General features: G+C 32.6%; 1 protein-coding gene across 1 annotated transcript in view; it reads right to left on the bottom strand.

The window, feature by feature from the left end:
• Positions 1-4,672: 4,672 nt before the first annotated feature.
• LOC148279735 (organic cation transporter protein-like) overlaps positions 4,673-24,499 on the bottom strand; it is a 43,973-nt gene continuing 24,146 nt past the window's right edge. Inside the window, exons 4-6 of the mRNA XM_088229543.1 lie at positions 21,469-22,128; positions 17,981-18,162; positions 4,673-4,903 (exon numbers count right to left, since the gene is read on the bottom strand). Coding sequence (XP_088085669.1) covers positions 4,751-4,903; positions 17,981-18,162; positions 21,469-22,128 — 995 coding nt within the window. The 3' untranslated portion in view covers positions 4,673-4,750. The remainder of the gene's footprint in view (positions 4,904-17,980; positions 18,163-21,468; positions 22,129-24,499) is intronic.

Genomic DNA, 24,499 nt, shown 5'->3' with positions numbered 1-24,499 from the left:
CGTGAAAACCTTCGCAACTAAACGATCCAAATACACTGCGATTGGTTTACCAATGCAGTGCCCTATGCACCATTTTGTACGAAAAGGGAATTATAATGACGATGAATGTTATAGCAGCCTAGATTGAAAATAAAATAAAAAAGTACCACATAATCTGTATCCCGGATACAAATATGATTAACTTTTTAGTGAAAATTATTAACATAACGTTTTTGACAATAATTTTTTTTTGTTAATTTTACTTTCACTTAAATCTGCATAATATTGTCATCACATTTAATCTTAGATTTTACAAAAAATATTGCTTTTTTGTGTTTACAACACTACATTATTTTTATTACTTTCGTTCAATATTTATTAGAAATCTTCCAAAGAAAAGATCGAAGGTTCAAGAATAAAAAGATAGATGAGAAGTGTAAAAAATATTAGTTTAACAAAAAACAACAAGTGTCCGAGCAGATAAAGAATACGGTTCTATGTTAACATATTACAACAGAGATGAAGAACATTTTAGAAAAGGTAATTTCAACTCATTTATTTGAAATAAAACATACATTACAAACTAAAATTTAATACGTACCTATTATAAAAAGACAAAAAATACATAAAGAGACTCTTGTCAAAATAGTAGGAGAATCCTGCTCTGGAAAACTCCTTCGAATATATGAAACAGATCAACATCCAGAACGATGTTGTTCAGTAGTTGTTTGTTTGTTTGCAGCCCTTCCAACTGGCATAACCATCGGCAGGTTGGTCCTGTATATCGGAATATGGAACAATCTATGCTGACGCTGTCTTAGGTAATTATCAGGAACAAACAAACCAATGCTCATCATAATATTGCAACATGAAATTGTTCCTATTCCTTATATTTCTTACTATAATTGAGTGAATATCTAGAAAACATTACTCAATTATCATTTCAATTATGCTTTTATATATGTTTATTCTTTTTCTGTTGATTTAAATCATGCTCTTATTTTGTATTTTTTTTAATACTACTATATTTTACAATTATTTTGTTGATTTTAATGATACCACTATTTTGTATATTTGATTATGTGTGATTCTTAATTTGTATAATTTATATTTTAAAAATTATTTCTGATTGTCTTTTTTGCATTCTATTCTTTGGAATTTGATATTTATTACATTTACCTTTTTTTCTAGATTGTGATTCTATGTCATTATAATTTGATCTAATTAATTTTATTATCTATTTTTATTGTTATTTATTGTGGTTTGACACGGGCATAGCCTAAAAAGCCTTAATAGGTTCACAAATATTTAATTTTGTAATTTTGAATGAATAAATAAATAAATATCAGAATTATCGATCATACCGCGCAACAATCGACAAAAATGTGTAGTTAAGTACACATTACTTCTAGTCTCTAAACTGTTGTAGCCAAGCATACCCTGGAGAAACTCGATCGGGTAGAGCCTAGGATAATACCCGCATTCTCTCATGTAGAGGTATCTCAGAAACTTTTTTTGGATTTTCTCTATCATAAGAGAGTACTTCAGTTCATCTGGCCTCCAAATCATCGAGCCACTCTTTAGTCTACTTCGCACCATAGGCATAGAGTTGTTTAAAGTTCCCAGTACGCGTGTATTTTCGAAAACCCTGGCAGTACGCAGAACGAATCTTCTAACATTATTGTTGATAAACTTGCTGACTATTTTTCCACATAATCGCCATTCCGTTCAATGCACGTGGTTAGCCTTGGCACAATCTTCTTTTTCTCACCTCGAAAAACTCTTCCGCCAGCTCCTTCCTCCACTTTTGAACCTATTTCTGGACCAGCTCGTCTGTTGAAAATTTCATTCCACCCGTGTGCCTTCAGGGAAGTAAAAATATGATAATCTGAAGGCTTTGCTAACGCAGACCTAACGGTGAATACGTGGGGTGGTTTAAAACATCCCAATGTGACGTTATCCGCCGCCACGTGACGGTTGCTAGAGGACAGCACCGTTCTCCTAGAAAACCACAGCTTTACCCATACCTTTTTTTTTTCAAACCAATCAACAGGCTTAAGTAAGCTCTAATAGATTGGCATTAATGAGTAATACTTAATTTAAACATTTTAAAATCTACTTAAATCAACAAAGTGTATAATTAACAAAGGGTATGTATATAGCATAATCTAGGCGGAAATGGCAAGTGTGACTTCGCGAGTCAGGAAAGACAACACCGCTTGCTTCTTAAATGCCTGCCCTTACTGTAGGAACACATCAACAGTACCGTTTAGTGAGATTTCGTTCACTGTTCTGAGGATCTTTGGCAGATGGGAAAAGATTCTTATTACATGTTCATGTTTCTCCATCTCTGTTTTAATAAATTGGTCAATATTAACATACGAGGAATAAGAAAAATATGCTTCTAATGTCATAAAATATTTTATTTGTTTCTTACTTTCACATTTTAATATAAAAAAGCATCATTGCTCATCTTTGAACCCAACGATTAATAAATAAAAAAAACTATGTACAAACAATACGATTTGAATAATCAGTATTTTGTTTTTACAAAAAATAATTAATCTCCTAAACCGACAGAGTGAGTCCATTTTGTGACTATTATTCATATTTCAAAACTTACACAACGCATTAAAATTTATACGAAATTTCAAAAGAAAATATAATTATATTACAACAGAGATGAATAATATTTTATAGAAGAGAATATAGAAGTCTACGGGGCTTATAACGTGTCATTGGCTGGTTTGAGTAACCACTTTACGCACTGTGAAACATAAACTATTGTTTGAAAATCTACATTCCTTCAATTCTTTCATCTGTTGATCTATAAAAAATATGCGAAAATTAAAGAGCTGAATCCAAGAAACAGTATAAAAATTAAAAAGTATTTTAAAGCGTTGCCTAGTATGTAGGTGAAATAATTCAGCCATAATCTCACCCGCATCAATAAAGGTTTAGGCTCTTTAACTTCACATAGGCAGAATGTTGAATGTTACCCAGTGAGTAAAGTGGCCGCTTCAACCAGCCAGGTGTACAAGTTTGGTTTTTGTTTAAGGGAAGAGACCATTGCAGGAAACTGCTGCGAGACATTGCATATTTTTTTGTATAGTACAAGTACATACTATTAAGCGTGTTGTTTAAATGTTTATTAAAATTAATGTTTATGTAATGATTTTTATTTTTATTATTCTTTAATAATATGCATGCTTCCACTTCTCATTATGTTGTATCCCAACTCAACACAGGGCCCTTGGCCTCGTGGAGTTAGGGATACGTTGTTATTTTTTTTGTAATATGTACGTTTATCTTTATATAAATAAATAAAAATTATAGGTCGTAAATTTTTAAACTTCTATATTCCCTTCTAACTAACTAACTAACTAACTAACCATCACGCCATTTCCCCAGAGGGGTAGGCAGAGAGGATAGAACGCCACACCACTCTGTCCTGGCACACTTCCTTTGCTTCCTTCACATTCATACATCTTCTCATGCACGCACGTCAATTATTCCGACTTTTCAGATGACCACTTTCAAGAATTTGTTGTACTTGATCATGCCATGTCTTTCTCGGCCTTCCTCGACTTCTACAACCAGACACATTCGCATCATAAATCTTTTTAGCCGTTCTTTCATCATTCATTCGCTCCACATGACCGAACCATCGCAAAAGACCTTTCTTAATTTTGTCGATAATGCTTAACTCAGCCTTGCATTCTGCTCTAATTTCGACATTAGGGCACCTATCATACATTGTTTTTCCGCACATTCGCCTGAGGGATCGCATTTCAACAGCATTCAGTCTACTTTCGTCCCTTTTTTTCCAACTCCATGCTTCGCTTCCATACATTAGGGTTGGTACCAGAACTCCATTATGAACTGCTAATTTAGCCTCTTGCGATAGACACTTATTTGCTACGACAGACTTTAAGGCACCATTAACTCTGTTACCGGCACTAACCCTCCTTTCAATATCCTTGTCCATATTTCCATCTCTAGTAAACATACTACCCAGATATACAAATTCTTCGACCTGTTTCAAACTATCTCCATTTACTACAATCTTACATTCAGTCATAGTTACATTCCCTTCTAAGAAATGTTTTTCATCTCTGTCATAATATTTAAGTACTGATAACTTCTAAAAGGATTAAATCCAATTCTTACCTAGAAAAAATTGGACAAACTCAAAATATTTTTGAAAATATATCAGATATATTGTAATTATTTAATGCTGATTCTAAACAGAACACTGGAGCGAACGTTTATAAATATTTAAACATGCCCTTTTTTTTTTTTGTCTACTGGTTTCGAGACGTACCCGTCTTTTCGCCAGGACACTCATATTCTAATTCGGACGAGTTCTGAGGACGAGACCGGGACGTCTTGAAACCGGTAGTCACATGAAAGTTTGTAAGTGATTTATTATCTACAAATATTTATTAACACACACAAATTGTTTGACCACAAAGTTAATACTTTAAATTAGTGTTTTCAAACCCTTTTTGAATACGCCACCCCCTTGCGGATATAAAACATAAAAATGTCTTGTGACCCTTTCTTGATTTGCTTCTCTTGCGGCTGCGACCCCCTAAGCAAGGCTTCGCGACCCGCAGGTTGAAAAAAAGTGCTGTAAATATTAATAACATAGAAAATAGTAGTCTTAAAGTTAATTTAAAATTAAAAAAGCTTTTATTTACAAAAATAATACTTTTTATTTAGATTGAGTTTAAAAAATAAGCCTCGACATTCATGGTAATAATATTAATCATGGTATCGTAGAGTTTGAGATTTGTTCGGCTTCCTCGACCGTTTCCGGTAACTTCCGGTTTAGAGTTTCCGGAGATGTGAGCATAAGGGCTGCGGAAATCAGGCAGCATCCGCTGAACAGGAATGAAGGAAGTGGCTCGTAATATTCAGCCTGCAAATAACATACAAATATAAATAAACACATCGTTAGAAGTAAAGGGTAATGATTTTGATAAAAAAATGACAGTAAAATTACTTGGTTAGGTTTTACTTTATTTAATTTGACAAACGAGCACTTTTCTTGAAGATGCCTGAGAATATAGAAGAAGAATGACCGCTACTTTTTATCATCTTCATCAATGACATCAGTAAATGTTTTAAATTTGCCAAATTTTTACTTTTTGCAGACGACATGAAAATTTATTCTGAAATCAATTCACATCAAGATTGCTCTAATTTTCAAGAAGATCTTATTAGGCTAAATGAATACTGCAAACTAAATCACCTTAAACTAAATACTAATAAATGTTATGTAATGACCTTCACTAGAAATAAAATAAAAACTAATTTTAACTACACAATTGATAACAATATCCTCTCTAGAGTAAACGAAATTCGCGATCTTGGAATTATACTTGATTCTAAATTAACTTTTGAAGCTCACATTAATGCAATCGTTAAAAAAGCTTATCAAAAGTTAGGTTTCCTAATTCGCATAGGCAATGACTTTAGTAATATACAAACCATTAGACTATTGTACTGTACATATGTAAGAAGTCAGTTAGAATTTGCGTCACCTGCCTGGAACCCTCATTATAAAAAATACATTAATCGAATTGAATCTATTCAATCAAAATTTATATCATACTGCAGATTTAAATTAAGGGTTTCAGAAAATGAAACCAATGAATTTCTCACTCATCTTAACCTAAAACCACTGAAAACCCGTAGAAACGTAGCTGACCTTGTATATCTGTACAAAATTATGAATAATCAGGTTGACTGTCCACAGCTCCTATCCCTAATTGGATTTAGGATCCCTGTAGCACAGACCAGAAACAAAAACCAATTTCATATTTTTAAATATAAAACTAATGCTTGCCAAAATTCTTATATATGTAGAACTTGCAATCTGTATAACAATAAATTTAACCATATTGATATTAATAATATAACATGCAACAATTTTAGAAAAGTAATTGAAAATCAATTTATGTTTCACTAATTTTTTTTATTTTTTATTTTTTTAAAATATGTTTTTTAATATTCTCTTATATAATATCTTATTTAACCGAAATACCTACCTGTGCAGTTACATTGTGTATGGATATGTACATGTACATGTGTATGTGAGTTTGATATTTGGTTAATTATTATAAACACTTTATTTTATTTTAGTTTTTGAGTTTTTTATTTTTATTTTTATAATTATTATTTTCTTCAATTAAGTTGTTCTTCTTATAAGGCTTACTCGCTGCATATGTATGTATACTTATTATTATGTTATCCGCACTGTATAATGTACATACATATCTAAATTTAATATCTATTCTTAACTTCTTATTGGTAATATTTATCTTTTAGCTTACGAGAAGGCCTGTAATTGGATCTTAATATATAATTTAACCTACACTGTAATTAATAAACATTGTAATCTGTTGGCTTTCCAAAATAAAATAAAATAAAAATAAAAATAAAATAAAACGAGATGAAACAAAACCAAAAAAAATAATTGATGGATTTATGAAAATCAGTAACTTTTGATCAAAAAATATTTACAAAATTCTAAAATCTGATTTTTGTATTTTTTTATTATGATTATTGATTTATTGATTCGATTTGATTCTTAATTTAGAAAAGTTGTTTGATTTGCATGTTAGTTTATTTAGAGTCCTGACGAAGAGACACGTGCGTTTTAATACCAGTAGACATTTAACAGAAGGTAAGTTGTTTTATCATCATTTTCATATCTCCACCTAGTGGTTTACGTCCACCTACTAAGAATCGAAACCAGGACCTCAAAGATGGTAGGCAAACATGCCAACCGCTACATAGTAAGGCGGACTTACGTCCACTCTATTTTCTTTTTCAGGATTTTTACCTGAGAGTAGCCATCGAGTCAAAACCGCTCGTCCAGGGTTCTGGTTCTTTTTCAGTCAGAAGAACATTATTTTTTCATTTTCATCATAATTCCTTTCCGCACGCTATTTATTTATTATATGTACGGCCTAAGCTAATTACAACAGTTACCCGAAGAAAGATATTAACAAGAAAATGAACAAAAATAAAATAAAATTAAAAGACAGAAAACGGCAATTAAATAATGGCAAACTCGATAAACAAATAAGATTTCAAGCTAAACCATGCCAATCCATCTTCATCTCGGACTGTTTTAGTGGCTAAGAGATCTAAGAAAAACCGGTAGATCTATCTCAAAGGATTCCAAATGTGACGATTTGATTAATTTACACATTCTAAACATTGTGGCATAAAAACAGAAGTTGCTCTAAGAAGATTAAATAAATAGCAGATGTTAACTTTTGGTGACACGGCTGGAACCATGAAAATAAATTGATTGCAACAGAGATGGGACATCACTTATAGCATTAAGTATTTTAAAATGCATATAAGGTCCACCCCAGTTCTACATTTCTCCAATAAAGACAGATTAAGAGATTGCTCTATTTTAAAATAGAAATATTTACCCATTAGCAATCCGAGCAACTGTGTCACTTTTCTTAGAAAACGGTGTTGGACAGACTCGATATGGTCAATATGAGTCCCATAGATTAGAGACTAAATTGGAAAAACATATTCTAGATGGGTTCGAACTAGTGAAGTAAAGAGTTTTGATGGTAATAATATTTTTGAAGTCCGTCGTTATTATATTGATAAAACTAAAAAGTTTGAATGACAATGGTAGATAAGACACTGTAATGCACACAAATCGCAGCGTATATTGATAATTTTTGTAACATGAAGTTCTGATGATCCGTCTTATGCTTCAGGTGCCAGTCCAGGGATTATAAAATGCGCTAGTGTAAACACCGTTTTAAATAAATATTTCATGTCAACCATGCCGGGAATCAAACCCGAGATCTTTTGCATGAACGCATTACGCCACGAAGTGAACAATAATATATATTAATAATGTACAATTTCTTCGATATTGGCAAAACACGCTTTGCACTTGCTATATAAGTCTATAATAATGGTTAATTGGGAGCTTTGGAAGATTAAGCAGCTTATAATTAAAAACTTATTTAACATTGGGTAGATACTATCGCGGTGGCAATACAAAGGCATAAAACCTGTCGGAACATTCAGAATCTCATACTCGTAACTGCAAGGAAGGTAGTAGCAACTCAAATTTGGGCGTTTTTCGTGAGAGGACATTTTGTGTTGGAATTTTTAGGATTCGTCAGAATCTATACAGATATCGTATTCACTATCTGAAATCCAACATTTTAAATACTTAGGACTAACAATAGACAGACAATTGACATGGACAATTCATATCAACAATTTAACTAGAAAAGTGGCGACATTATCGAGTCTTTTCTTTTGAATCATAAACTTTGTTTCAAAAGCGGAAAAAATTATAATGTACGAAGCCTATGTAAAAACTAAAATATGCTACATGCAATTACTATGGGGAACAGGAAATCAAAATGACATAAACAGACTACAAAGACAGCAAAATAATATATTGAAGGTTAGTATATGACCTATCTTATCTAACAGCAACTGAATAATTTTTTAAACAAACTAAGCAATTAAATGTAACTGAACTCTTTAAACTAGAATCCTTAAAATTTATTCATAAATTAGCCACTGATGTAATTGTAGACGAAGAAATAAAACTTGAAAAATAAATGTAGTTAACATGGACACAATGCGAGAATATCAGAACAATATCATATACAATCTTTTAAAACGAGAAAAGGACAGTCGAGACTAATAAACCATGGATTAAAATTATACAATAAACTACCAGACAAAACTAAGCAAAAGACTCAGACAACCTTGACAAAAGACGTTAAAAATATTATCATTAACAGTAGAATGTGAATTTTAAAATAAAAAAACAATCAAACCTAAAACCCAGACGACTTTTGCTGAGAGACACGTCTCTTTTATCACATCTATAAAGCTTAATATTTGGGAAGAGCGAATCAACTTATACCTACCGGAGATGGGTACAATTAGACCAATTGTAAATTATCGATTATGTAAAAAGTATTTTTAAACACTAATTTTTTGTTAACTAAACCACGAAAAATTGTACACAAAACTTTATCACGCATCTTTTCATTCACAGCATATTGCGATGAAAGAATATTATAAAACCCACAAAAATGCCTAAAAGATGACATTTAAAACGTAAGTACGCGACCTAGAACAGGTGGTAATATCTTAATTCCTAAATTAAAAACAACTACTGCACAACATCATTATACTTACAGAGGAATATTTTTCTTTAATGAAATGAAGAAAGATAATAAAAAGTACAGTCAGGAATACCATATATTTAAGAAAGAAGTGAAAAATTACATCTTTAATTCTTCTTTATGTAACACTGATTGAAAACATCGTTTATATCTCTTTTGTAATTTATTTATGTTATCCTAACAATACTATTGATTAAAATAAAATAAACTATTGTAAGATGTCATTCCCCATTATGTACACAAGAATTGTTTATTTCTTTTACGTAATGGGAAACGTTTATGTAAATATATGTATTTGATTAATGAAAAAAATGTATTTACTTGTTATATTGTATTTTTGTTTGTTATTAATAAAAAATAAAATAAAAAAATCTAATTGGACCCAAATCCGCCAAGAACGTATTTTTATAGACAGCGGGCTTTTTAAGAATTACGCTCTCAAGGACAAAATCTATTTTAAAAAAAACATTTTAGGATAGGATTTTCCTTAGGGACAGCGATTTGAGTGAGATACTCCTTGATGGTTTTTCAAACATTTGAGTTCGAGAACAAAAAGTTCGAACGATAATACAGAGATAACTTTTTTGAAAATTCCTAAAATTGAGTTACTGCCATCTTTCTCAGAACTGTTAAAGTATTCTGAAGTATATTTAGTAATAACTTGTTGACATACTAGTTTATTTTATACTCAATGTTAATTGAGCTTAAATTGTCAATTAGTAACCATCTATTTATATACGAGTAAATCTTTACTTCACTCACAAATGAATGATTGATTGAATTGAACTTCATCATCATCATCATTTCCATATCTGCACCCAGCGGTGTATAGGGTACTGCATTGATGCAGCGATAGAGAAATCTCAGATACTACGAATATCGATAAAAACATGAGAAATGGATTTACAAAAAATATTCATATTTTTAGAATCAATATGGATGCGGTGGATAAATGTTTCAATGAATAATTTAAAAAATCAAATAGTTAAAAAAATATATATTTACAAAAACGCGACATGTTTGGCCTTTGTGACAATTGTGACGTCAAGGTTCGTGACGACGTTCTATTTAAATTATAACGGTCACAAGCGAAATTCAAAATTTAACCGAATCGTTACGTATAAGGGGCGTGGCCAATGCAATTAACCGTTTTCACAGGAATTTGAAATTATAAATTAAAAAGTATTTTTTAAGCTACTAATGAGAACAACAAATTTTTTGTTCCATGACAGTATTTTATAGTCCCTTATTAATTTAAAATGAGGCAGCTCAGTATTTTTTTTAAACATTTATTTGTTAATAGACTATTAAATCAGGCAATTTTTTTAATGAATATTTTGAAATATCGTTTTATCAGTGCTATGATGTTTTAAAGTTTTGTGTTTCTGAAATAACTCCACGTGTGATGTCAGAGATTCTTCTTTGTCAGTTCTCCCGATTGGTTCGTTTACGGTAAGTAAACCGGATATCATTCGCAGCTCTCATATCATTGGTTGATTCATATGGATGAGTGACGTCGTTCAAAGTAGTGCGGTTTAATTCAAATATTTTTTTTTTTCGCACATTTTCAAGAAACTTTTCCGTACAATTTAATGCTCTAATTGTAACTGCGCCCAAGAAAACATTTTTTGTATCCAATTTCCCGTAGAGCTGAAGTGCTTCATTGTAAAAAAAGCAATATTTTCTATTGCAGAGTATTTCGATCACTTTTTTCACATGGATGGTACGGTGATCAGTCTTACGCTTAATATTCCAGCCCAAAAACAATGAAATGCTGAAGTGTAAAAACACCTTTAAGAGGAAACGCCGTCTGAATTTTCTTCATACAAACGTTATTTCCGTATTTTCTCCCAGAACGATAGTTGGAGGGCTGGCAATCGGTTCAGATACCTTTTCGGATAATTTTTCAGTAAGCTGCTTGTTGCATGCTGATGATGCAGTTCTGTTAGCAAGCAGCATAGATGATTTGCAACAAATAGTCTCTAGAATGTATGATGTATGCTTGGAGAGCGAATTGGCGATGAACGAAAGTAAGTAAAAACTGATGGTATTTGAAAGGGATAGAGAGGTTACTGACTGTATAATAAATGTAAACAACGAATGTCTTGAACAACTAGAAGAATTTTTGTATCTAGGAAGCATGTTTTCAAGAGATGGAAGAGTAGATAAACATGTTAATAGGAGAGTGAATGCGGGCAACAATGAACGGAGCACTGAGCACAGTAATTGCTAATATTTTTATTTTATTTTTTAAATAGAGTTTTAGTCCCAACACTTATGTATGGAAGTGAAACATGGAACTGGCAGAGGAAGGACGGAAATGCGATCTCTTAAACGAATGTGTGGGAAATAATGTATGACAGGGTTACGAATGATAAAATCAGGCGAGAATGTAAATCTGAGTCAAGTACAATTGATAAGATTAAGAAAGGGTCTCTGAGATGGTTTGGTCACGGAAAACGAATATACGACGAAAGATTGATAATACAAGTATATATTGCGAAAATAAACGGCAACGTGAGACGAGGACGACCAAGGAAGACGTGGCATGATCCGATAAACCAAAATCTCAAGTCTAGTCGTGTCAAAAGTAGACTGAACCGAAGGACATGTATTTTTTAATTTTTTTTATTTAAATCTTAAAGTAGGGCACACATATCATACATATTGTTATGTGTGTTCTAATAATAACATTGTAAATATATTTAATTTATAAATTGTTTATCACATATGTCTTGACCATTATTTTAAATTTTGATATGTTTTTTTCTTCATAAATATTTTTTTCCATTTCGTAATACTTTTTAATTGCTTTAAATAAAATTGAATTTTGTGACTTTGCCTTTTTCCTAAATGGAAGTCTAATTTTGTTCTTTTCTCTAGTATTGTGATCGTGTTCATGCTGGTTCCGATCAATTTTTTTCCAAAATTCTGTTTTTTTATTAGAGTTTATAATTTTATGAACAAATATCATTGTATTGTAAAATATTCTTTGTTTATATGTTAATAATTTCATTTCATTTACCATCGACTTTACCCTCGTATATCTGTTTTTTTTCAAAATGATTCTAAAGGCTTTATTTTGTAATACAGTTAGTTTATCTATGTTTTCTTTGTTTGATAAAAATAAAATGCTACTACAGTAGTTAACGTGTGGTTCAATAATTGCTTTGTAAATAGTTTTGCAGGAGTCCTTATCAATAAATCTTCTGATCCTTCCCAAAATTGATAATTTTTTTGCAATCTTATTTATTACCATCTTAGCGTTTTGGTGAAATGTAAGTTTTGAATCCAACATTACACCTAAATATTTAATTTCAGTGACTTATGACAAGATGTATGAATGTGGAAGAAGCTAGGAATGTATATGAGGGTAGACGTGTGTAGCGGTCCATTCTCTCTGCCTACTCGTACGGAGAAATGGCGTGATGGTAGTAGTAGTAGTACCGAAAATGTAGTAAATGTATCGTAAGAAATAGAAAAGATGGATTAATAAACTTCATTAAATCAAATAACTAATGATAAGTTATGTATTTGCTAAATTCAATTGACAAAACCTTGCATCAGGTTTATTGTACGTCATACAGATCACGTTTACGGAATAAAAGTATCTTCGAAATCGCACTAATGTGTTGATGTAAGTCTATTTTAATCACGACCTCATGATATGGAGCACTCAGATCACGAAGCGGCCATGACTTATTGTGCAAAGCATTGTGCGCTTTTTTATAAGGATCAATCTCTTTATAGCGAATATATTGGCAAATTGCCATTACTGTCAAGCTCGGATGAAATCCGTTGTTATTTGACGAACCTTTGCTAACTAACTAACTAACTAACCATCACGCCATTTCCCCGGAGGGGTAGGCAGAGAGGATAGAACGCCACACCACTCTGTCCTGGCACACTTCCTTTGCTTCCTTCACATTCATACATCTTCTCATGCACGCACGTCGATTATTCCGACTTTTCACATGACCACTTTCAAGAATTTGTTGTACTTGATCATGCCATGCCTTTCTCGGCCTTCCTCGACTTCTACAACCAGACACATTCGCATCATAAATCTTTTTAGCCGTTCTTTCATCATTCATTCGCTCCACATGACCGAACCATCGCAAAAGACCTTTCTTAATTTTGTCGATAATGCTTAACTCAGCCTTGCATTCTGCTCTAATTTCGACATTAGGGCACCTATCATACATTGTTTTTCCGCACATTCGCCTGAGGGATCGCATTTCAACAGCATTCAGTCTACTTTCGTCCCTTTTTTTCCAACTCCATGCTTCGCTTCCATACATTAGGGTTGGTACCAGAACTCCATTATGAACTGCTGAGAAAATTATAAGTCTTTGTAGCTATAATATCTGTTCCTAGGATCTGAGCTTGGAGGGGGAGATTTTGCAATATGACAGCCGGGCTTTTAAAAGACCTTGGCTTGGGGGTAAAAACTCATTTAAGGGGACCCGTCATTATAGATTTACACAGGTCGCAGTGACGCTTGGAGCTTATCTTATAGCACTGACCCCTAGATCTACAAGAATAAGAAGAATAAGTGATGTTCCTTGATTGCTTTAGTTCGCGCATAGGGTGTTTTTACAAATCGGGAGTAACGTTAATAATTTAATGTGTATATAGAGAAGATTTTTGCGATCCTAATGATATAACTATGAATGTATTCAAAACAAGTTTTCATTTACAATTTTTGAGTTTGAAAATGAGCACATACAAACCGTTCCCAGTTGTCATCGCGTCATTTTGACGTCACGCCTTATGACCGCCGACTGCGCTTATATTAAACATTGCGTACAAGTTGGGGCCTAAACGTCATACGTGCCGTTTGTCCCACTGGACGTGAAACGTCTTGTTTCGGGTAACTGAACATATGCATATTTGAAACATTCGTAGAAAAATTATCCGACGTCGCTCGAATAAAATATTGATTTCGTTACTATTGTAATTTTTTTGTTTATATAAAAACAAAAAATAAAATAAAAAAAACGTGAAAGGACCCTATTTAGTCAGTCTTTTTATTGAGTAAACATACTTCCTAGTATGAATATTTGTTGTAAAAAATAATTATAAATCGTTTTATACGATCAGCTCCTTGATTAATTTAGTTCACGTATTGATGGACCTTTTGATTACGAAAATAAATCATTTTTTAAATAATTTTTAAAAATTAATTTATTTGACAGACGCAGACGGCCAGCTGTGAAACTGGCGTCGCGGGTTCGATTCCCGGCAGTTGCAAGAAAAACTCCAAGAAAGATTTTTCCTCAACTAATTTATTTTTATTTATTTAATCGCCCTGTAGGCTTTTACATGTTTTAAATATATTTATGTATAAAAAACAGACATGTTTTTTATACAAAAGTAACAAAAAAATTAAATGAAGTAACAAGAATAAGAAAATAAAAAAAATATAAAAACTGATCTTAATATAGTACATACATACATTTATTCCAGTAGAGAGAACAGAAGTTAATTTTTCCCATCGATTGTATAAAAAAATCTTAAAATTAGAAGAAGTTAGAAAAACATAAATTAACAGTACAAATATAAGTAAATAAAGGATTTACAATTTAAAACAACAAAGTTGATATTATTTAAGTATTACAATTTGAATATAATAAATTGATACACTGCCTTTTAAAATTTAAAAGTGTTATATTAAATATATACAAATCATTTACGCATTCATTTGCAAACACATAAATTCTCCTTGTGGGTGTTTTGGTGTATTTTTCATTACCTTCTTCCATATCCCCTCTATCCCACCTGCCAACAAGCCTCTAAATAGAGGTTTAGCGGGTAATTCCTTTTAAAATTATTATTAAGAAAGATGATTATGATGATGAAGAAGGAATGAAAATGACACACAATTTCCATGAAAACATTAAAGTTATCTGGAAAGCTGTGAAAAACTCCAGGAGTAGCAGTGAAAGCGGAGGCATGACAGTTGTTAAAGATAAGGATGGAAAAATGGTGACTAGTGAGAGTGGAATAAAAGAAAGATGGAAGGAATACTTTGAGGAAGTTTATGAATCGCACACTGGCAACTCGGGCGGTGCCGATGTATCGACATTATCCGAGGTGTGTTTGAACGCAAATGATGAGGTAAGTCAGATTAGTATGAAAGAAATTATCAGTGTTGTCAAATGTATGCGGAATGGTAAAGCGCAAGGGTATGACTGTATTGCAGCAGAGTTTATTAAGTCGGGTGGCAAATTAATTCTCACATGGCTACATAAACTTTTTAACTTGTGTCTCAAGGAGGAAAGGACTCCACCTGATTGGAGGAGGGCAGTTGTTATGCCGTTATACAAGGGAAAGGGTTCTAAGGTGGAGTGTGGGAATTACAGAGCTATCAGTCTTCTGAGCGCTGTCGGCAAAATTTATGGAAGAATACTGATAGAAAGAGTAAGAAACGTGACCAAGGAGAAAGTATGGGATGTACAGAGTGGATTTATGAATGGTAGAGGATGTATGGATCAAATATTTGCATTACGCAATATGACAGAAAAGTTTTTGGCGAAAAACCAGAAGCTTTTTTGCGCTTTTGTTGATTTGCAAAAAGCATTTGATCGAGTTGATAGGAAAAAAATATGGATGGTTCTATCGGAGTATGGAGTGAGTGACAACCTTGTCCGCGCTATTGCTTCTTTGTACAAAGATAGTGTAGCGTGTGTAAGGGTAAATGGGTCATTAACTTCCTGGTTTGACATCCCTAAAGGAGTCAAACAGGGATGTGTAATGTCACCGTGGTTATTCAACATATACATGGATAAATGTATGAAAGAATTGAAAAGTATGGATGTGGGAGCGAAAATGAGTAATCTAACTGTCAGTTGCCTTCTGTACGCCGATGACGCAGTCCTCCTAGCTGACAGCGAAGAGGAACTGCAATCCTTGGTTACAAAGGTTTACGAAGTGTGCAAGGAGAGTGATTTGCTAATGAATGTGCAAAAGTCGAACGTCATGGTCTTTGAAAGAAATGTAACTATGACTGAATGTAAGATTGTAGTAAATGGAGATAGTTTGAAACAGGTCGAAGAATTTGTATATCTGGGTAGTATGTTTACTAGAGATGGAAATGGACAAGGATATTGAAAGGAGGGTTAGTGCCGGTAACAGAGTTAATGGTGCCTTAAAGTCTGTTGTAGCAAATAAGTGTCTATCGCAAGAGGCTAAATTAGCAGTTCATAATGGAGTTCTGGTACCAACCCCAATGTATGGAAGCGAAGCATGGAGTTGGAAAAAAAGGGACGAAAGTAGACTGAATGCTGTTGAAATGCGATCCCTCAGGCGAATGTGCGGAAAAACAATGTATGATAGGTGCCCTAATGTCGAAATTAGAGCAGAATGCAAGGCTGAGTTAAGCATTATCGACAAAATTAAGAAAGGTCTTTTGCGATGGTTCGGTCATGTGGAGCGAATGAATGATGAAAGAACGGCTAAAAAGATTTATGATGCGAATGTGTCTGGTTGTAGAAGTCGAGGAAGGCCGAGAAAGACATGGCATGATCAAGTACAACAAATTCTTGAAAGTGGTCATGTGAAAAGTCGGAATAATCGACGTGCGTGCATGAGAAGATGTATGAATGTGAAGGAAGCAAAGGAAGTGTGCCAAAACAGAGTGGTGTGGCGTTCTATCCTCTCTGCCTACCCCTCCGGGGAAATGGCGTGATGGTTAGTTAGTTAGTTAGTTAGTTTGATTATGAAATAAGTCTAGTTGGATTGGATTGTGGTTTCTTGAAATTACAAACGCCAGATAAAAACAAAACAGAACCCTATAGTTCGTTTCTTGATTTACCACAACTGGATTAAACAAAAAACGACCACCAAAAAAAAAAAAAAGATTTTTAATTCACAGTAACTATACCTAACAATGGAAGTAATACTTTTCAGGGGGTGTTTCTAGGATGCCTAATGGATAAATATCACATACCTACTACGAATTCCGATAAAAATATGTGAAATGGATTTAGCATAATTAATTTTATTTTCAAAATCATTATGGATATTGCGAAGAAATGTTTTCATACATAACTTAAGGAAAATACGTCGCTAGAAAAATGCAACATGTTTGGCCTTGACAGATGTGACGTCAAGATTTGTGACAATGTTCGTAACAAATTTGAATGGTCAAGAACAAATAAACACGAATCGTGACATATTAGGAGCGTGGTCAATGGAATGACCGTTTTTGCGGGAATTCAAAATTGTACACTTAAAAACATTTTTAGCTACTAATAATTGGCAAAGAATTTTTTTTTACTATACATTATTTTGTAGACCTTTGTTACTTTAAAAATGTAAAAAAAAACTGTTTTTCCCTATTAGGCGAAATTATCAATAAACATAGTATATAAACATAGTATAAAACGAAACCGAGAAATTCAATTATTTTAAAAAAAATATATAAACCATATTATTTATAGATTTACTGTGCCCATGTCTAAGAAGACAATTTAAAAATAAAAAGGTTGTATGAATACTAAAGTAATAAAAACCACTATTAACAACAGTTTCTCAAGTAATTACGCAGTTTTTTTGCTGCTGACATTTCAAGACAATGTTTATTGTGTCTGTCTTCAGAGTTGATGAATTAAAAATAACGCGTATTTGATATTTTCTGGAACATAATAATTAATGGTTAATTACTTATTATTTGTATCGTGTCGCAGTCATTATTATTTCAGATTAGTGATCTTATTAAGGAATGGCGAAATTTTACTTGATTTAAGTGTAAATGTCTCTCTTATTTCGTCAGTTAAAATATACATAATGCTTACCAGCAATGGAGTCTGCGGTGCTAAGATGGACCCCACTCGACCGATCATGGAACATGAAGCCAATAAGGAGTGCCTCAGCGGTGTCGGGAACAGTTCAGATGTGTATAGGTAAACTGAACCAAAAGCGAGAGATACACACAGTTTTCCAAATAGATAGGCCAATAAAGAAAGCCAGTATAGATCTGCAAAAAAAGGGTTCAATAGCAAAATTCAATAATAGGGTATTTTCATAAACTGGGGATATGATTTTTAATGTATTCAGTATTTAAAAAATATTTTTACGATTGGAACCATATTACTATCAAAATCTGAAACGAATGTTTTCATTTATAATTTCCTATTTAAAGTTTGATAGAAATAAAACGGCCCGTAACTGGCCAAAAGGGTTGATGACGTCACGCGTGACTTATATATCCTACGTTCACTCAAATCCTATACTGAGATACTCCGACGCGGGCGGCTTGTGGCTTTTTATTTGTTTTTTATAGTTAAATTTCGTCTTTTCCGTTGTTTTTTTTTTGTTTTCATTTATAAACATCCATAGCATTATGACTGAAATTGTTTTTTTACAAGGAAAATCCGATAACTTGCCCAAAATAGATATAATCATAATGGGTATTTTTTTCTCATCCAATACAAACTTTTTATGTTCCTAGTAAAGAAATGTAAAGGCCGTAAGGTAAGCAAATATATAATATTTGCTTCCAGAATGTATTTATTTAAATAGTTGTATTATTTGCATGTACTATAAATATATTGTTTCGCGTACATTTAATGCAAAAGGGAAGTAACGTGACTTTGATACAACATAATCCATAAAATACCATTGCTTGTAAACATCTCTGTTGCTCGAGTGCGTGTTAATGCATTTTTTTATTAAATGTGATTTACTTATTAATATATCAGCTAGGGTAAATTACGGAGACAATGCCATAGATTACATTCAAGTAAAACGGACGGGTGATATTTGAATGGTAAAAGGTCGAGTCACCCCGCAGAACATAAAGTTAGAACCAAATCGTACTCGGTGAAGTTGATTTGCGATGAAGTCTAGGAAATAAAAGAATCCTGCAAGTGTGAACACTGTCCAGCATCTTAAGGTCAGTTGCCATTTTGTAAATGCAATAAATTTCACAAATAAATAAGGTATGTTTTCATACATAATTTTTTTAGTAATTTATTTTTTATTCATATAGAAAACCAACAGTTCCACAAATTAAACTAAGTAACATAAGTACAGAAATATAATACAAATATAAACAGTAACGTTCAAAGAATAAACTATTTTAGTATTGTAGTACCTGTCAAGCTTTATAAGTGCTAATTTCAGTACCTACTGTTAGTAAATGTTTATAGTCTACAGTCTACATCATAAAATATAGTATTTTGTACTGAACAAGACCTACGGAAAAAAGAATAGTGGTTTGTTTTTTTTAACATCTCGTTTCATAACGTTTAAATGCGTTCAACCATTTTTTCTGCATTTTTTCATTAGGTACTAGGAATGGCCAAAAAAGCTTTCTTTTGCGTATTCACCGTGGTGTTTGTGCACATCGGAACTAAACAGTACTTGTATCTTATAACTAAAGACATTGTATGCGTGTTAATTAGTTAAAACAGTGTAAAACAACCGATTACAACAAAAACAACACGTAGGCTATACAAATTCGTATGAATTTGTTTGAACGGTCAGTCAAATTCGTAACGCGTGACGTCACAAGCCCATACGGCATCCGAATGTTCGTTTTGGCGCCAATTCAAAGTATACGTTTTTAAACCGCTCTGAAAAATTAACGCGTGGACATAAAAAAATAAAAACTGTATAGTTACCATCGTAATTTTTTTTTCTATTTTTTCGCAAAATAAAAAAAAAACGTGAAAATACCCTATTATTTTAAGAGATATATTTTATTTTATTTTATTTGGGATTTTTACAGCTATTTCACAAACACAATAAGTAGAAAAATATTAACAATACATAAGCCAATTAAAAAAATCCACTGTAAATCTAATGAGACATAATATATAAGAAAATTCAGAAGACATGCATAAGGTACATTTTTGGTCTTAGGAAATATGACCACATTTCTGATTATCGTAGGCAACTGAAATGGCTCAAAATTAGACAGCGGAGAGACTATCACTCCCTCTCACTTCTGTTCAATGTACTTCATAGTCCTAACGCTCCTATATACCTGTGTGAAAAATTTCAACGCTTATCAGTTCATGGTTAACCTCTTCGTTCTCATTCTCAAGGCACTCTCTTAATACCCATACACAATTCCTCTTTCTTCTCTAACTCATATAGTGTCCATGCGGCTCGACTGTAGAATCATCTCCCATCCACCATCAAAGATGTTACTACATTATCTCTGTTTAAATCACGTCTGAAGAAACATCTCCTTTCTCTTCCTTAATCTCTCCTCCTTTCCTTTTTCCTCTTTCCGCTTTTTTCTTTTTTTCCATTGAGTAATAGTTTTGATTTAAGGTAATTTATAAACCAATTACGTTTATTTCTATTTTTATATATTTTTAACTTTTTAATCTTTTTTTTCTTCTATTGAATATGTTCTGTGACTTGAATTATAAAAATAAAACTTTTATTTTATTGGTTGGTTGGAAGAAATTGCCATTTGGCAATAAGCCCGCCAATGTACAAAAAACATTATGTACAAAAAGTTAAATAAATAAATAAAAAGAAAAAAAAAGAAAAGAGTTAACGTAATTGTGCGTGTGTGACGTTTGTATTCATGTGTATGTTAATGTGTGTATGCGTAAGTATGAAAAAATAATTGTTTAAAACTTGTAAATATATTAAAAATGGTACAAGAAAGAGCTTGGTAAAAAGTTTGAAACCTTTTTGTTAAAATTTAAATCAAGAAATGCTATAAATTGTATTTTTTAAAAGTATGTTAGATTTCAAAACCATATTCTGAAAAATTAGCATTTTATTTTAAAATTTAACTGATACACACTGAATGAATAATGTGCGACGAGTCCCATACAATACGAGTACGTTAGGTTACAACACGAGTACGGTATTTTAAATAATAAATATAGAATATTCAGTCTAATCTATGCATAGAAATACGATTTATATTCCACAAAATAAGGCAAAAGTTAAAAAATTTGTTTATGTATTTAATACCATAAGAAACATTCTTGACAAAAAAACTTTAAATCAAGTACTCTACTCAATGTGTCAAACTATTATAAATTACGGAATAATTGCATGGGGTGGAGCCAGCAAAAGTGCTATGCATACATTGGAAATAGCACAAAAGTGTGTACTCAAGGCTCTGCTCAGGGCCTCGGGGTCCCTATCAGAACACCCACAACGGAGGTGTTTGAACGAGTAGGTGTTCTGAACGTCAGGCAACTGTACGCTAGGGCACTTCTCGTTGACACACAAAAATATAATACAATCTATAAAATAAGATAAAAAAAAGACATCTATACTGTTTGAAATAAATGAAAAATATTCTTACCTTCTGGTATAAATGGAAAAGACAGAAGGCATGTTCCTCCAATCAAAAAAGCTGTAAATATTGTTTTCTTTCTTCCAAAGTACGTCAATCCAAAGTACGCGATACAATGAGCTGGAATCTCCATGCAAGCGGACAACATGAAGTTCACGTAATTGTTTCCTTTCAATACCGTCGAGTTGATCGATAGACCGTAGAAGCAAAAAGTGCAGGTGATCCACCAGACGGAGACTTTCAAAACTCTCAAAAGTAAAACCTTAGACTTAAAAACCTGTCGCAAAGGCGAATCTTGCTTCTGGTGGTCTTCTCCAGCCTTGCTTTTATTATTAAAATGGTTGGCAAATTTATCAGCATTTTCGGCATTGAATTTGAGATTGGCCATGGCTTTTTCTGGCAGCTCCTTTTTATTTTCTGCGGCCATTTTCGTCAGTAAGTCTATTGCTTCCTGGTATCTGTACTTTGAGAGCAGCCATCGAACGCTTTCGTCTAGGACCCAATAAAATGCGAATACAAGAAGAGACGGAGCGTAAATGACTTGGAGATAGGTTCTCCAGTAAGGGACGGCCCAGGCGATGGCACCCATCAGAATTTGACCTGTCGCGTAGTAAACGTTGATTATGCAACCAGCTGCGACTCTTGTGGAAGGTGTCAGAATCTCCAACGCTGAAACGAACAATCAATATCATCACATGATACATACGCAATAACTTACAATTTAAATATAAACTATTGTTTCATCTTCCAGTCTGCAGCACTCACAACTAATTTTATGGTAAATACTTTCTTTTGCTGAGTTACTATTTTAAATTTGATGAAAATGTTTAGTGCTAAAAAAAAATAGATATTTTATTTTTTTATTGCACGCAGTAAAATTAGAGCGTATTAATTTGTATGGCGAAATTTATCAAAAATGTGTGAAAAAATTAATAAAAATCAACTAAATTTGTTGCAACAGAGAGTAAAACCATTTTGAGAAAATAATACAGAAGTCTAGACATTTTTACAGGGCTTATGTCCTGTCCTGTGTAATGTTCACCGTTCTGCCTATGTTCAAACATCCACATTTTCTCAACTCTTCCAACTGCTGACTTTTGTGAAGTAAAAGAGCTTAAACCTTTATCATGTGGGTGTGATTCACCCAGTTGAAGGAAAACATCGAAAATTCTTCCAAATGAATCTATTTCCGGTTTCCAGGAAGCTTAATCACCAATCAGCGGAGTACTCCGATGAGAGTTTGTGACGTTTCATGCGGAGTGATTTCAAAATTATAACTTTAAAAAAAATCACAGCTTTGATTCATAAAACATTTATTTAAATTTGGCTTCGTTAAATAGTCTATTAACAAATAAAATAATTAAAAAACCACTGAACTTCCTCAATGATATTTTCTCGTGTCTTATTTCGAAGTAAAAAAACTATAAGTTGCTCTGCTAATTTTGTAATCTCATACACTAAAATTTGTACAAAAATAAACTAACTTTGAAATATATCCACGATAGCCATGTGAATTTTTTATCTTTTATATATTTGGTATTTTAGTGGACATCTTCCTAAACTTTAAGAAGGAAATTACTTGTTTTTTTTGTTATTTTATTTGTTTTTATATTATACATTTAATAAGATTGAATAATGTCATGTATTGTCTGGTTACAGAATGAAAAACTTCAGCCCTACGGGAAATTGGATACAAAAAAAACAAAGCTTTAAATTGTATCGCAAAGTTTCTCGGAAATGCACAAAAATAATAATGAAAAATATTTAAATAAAAACGAACTGCTTTGAACGACGTCAGTAGTTTATGTGAATCAACCAATGATAAGAGAGCTGTGAAAAATATCCGGTTTCTTACCGTAAAGTAGGTTTGAGGTCTTGGATTAGCATGGAATGAACAGATAGACACATTAAAAAAAAAAAAACAATAAAATTTAAAATAAAATGCAAGTAATATCAGCAAATGTTTTGTTTTTCTTTTCTTATTCTTTTCTTTTCTTTTCATGGTTATGTCATACCATATTTATATGCTGTAAACGTATTAATAATTAAAAAAGGATTGGCCCACGCTTAAACGCTGAAGTCTTTGTGGGCAATATTTCCAATTTATGTTATGGCCTTATTTTAAGATGTATTTTTTTTAAAGTGTATTTTATAATTAAAATTCTATGTAAATGTTTGTATCAAAAACAAACAAAAAAAAATCGTCAGAACTGACGGAGAATCAACGAAGAAAAACCTTTGACATCACACGCGGAATAATTTCAGAAATACAACACAAAAAATCATGCCGCGATAATGCGATACATAAAAATAGTAAAAAACATATTTTTAGCTAAGTTTAATCTCTTTTCTATCCGTGCCTTATGTCTGAGGATGGTTATCACGCTTGACTCTAGGCATGGCTCATCTGTGGACAGTCTCCCTCCATCTGGAACGGTCTTGTGCTCTTCTGTAGGCATTCGTCAGTGATAATTCAGTGACCAAGCCACTCCATCTTATCGGCTGCCGTCCACGCGACCTTGTCCCTTGGACACTTCCCAGGAGAATAGTTTTCTCCAAACTATCAGAGTTGCCCCTGAAAATATGTCTAAAGAACTGCAGGATTCTTGTCTCGCACGTGGATGCAAGTCTTTCTCTCGTGTCCAGTTCCTGGAGTATAGATATATTCATACTTCTGGCTGTCTACGGAACTGTCACAGACATTATCAGTTTAATTGTCTATCATTCATGATGTGTTTTTTAAGGTTAATTTTATATTCGCCTTAAAAACATGTTTTAAAACCGTAAGGTAAGTCGTTGTAGTGTTTATGTTCATTTTATATCATTTTTGACTGTCCCGCATTTGTCTTTGCTTTTTTAATGGAATAATATTGTTTTTATTTTGTTTTTCTGATCTAGTCCTATTTAAAATTCTCAACTCACTCTTTGATGCGCCTGAACTACTGAGCTCAATAAAATTAAATATCCCAACTAGAAACCTCAGGCAAAACTTACTCTTTCATACCGATAACCATAGAACTAACTATGGTTTTCATTCCCC

The sequence above is a fragment of the Micrasema longulum genome, unplaced genomic scaffold (assembly GCF_059751315.1).
Source record: "Micrasema longulum isolate JH-2025_06_02 unplaced genomic scaffold, ASM5975131v1 h1tg000678l, whole genome shotgun sequence".
NCBI lineage: Eukaryota > Metazoa > Arthropoda > Insecta > Trichoptera > Brachycentridae > Micrasema > Micrasema longulum.
This window is presented reverse-complemented; position numbering and strand designations above follow the sequence as displayed.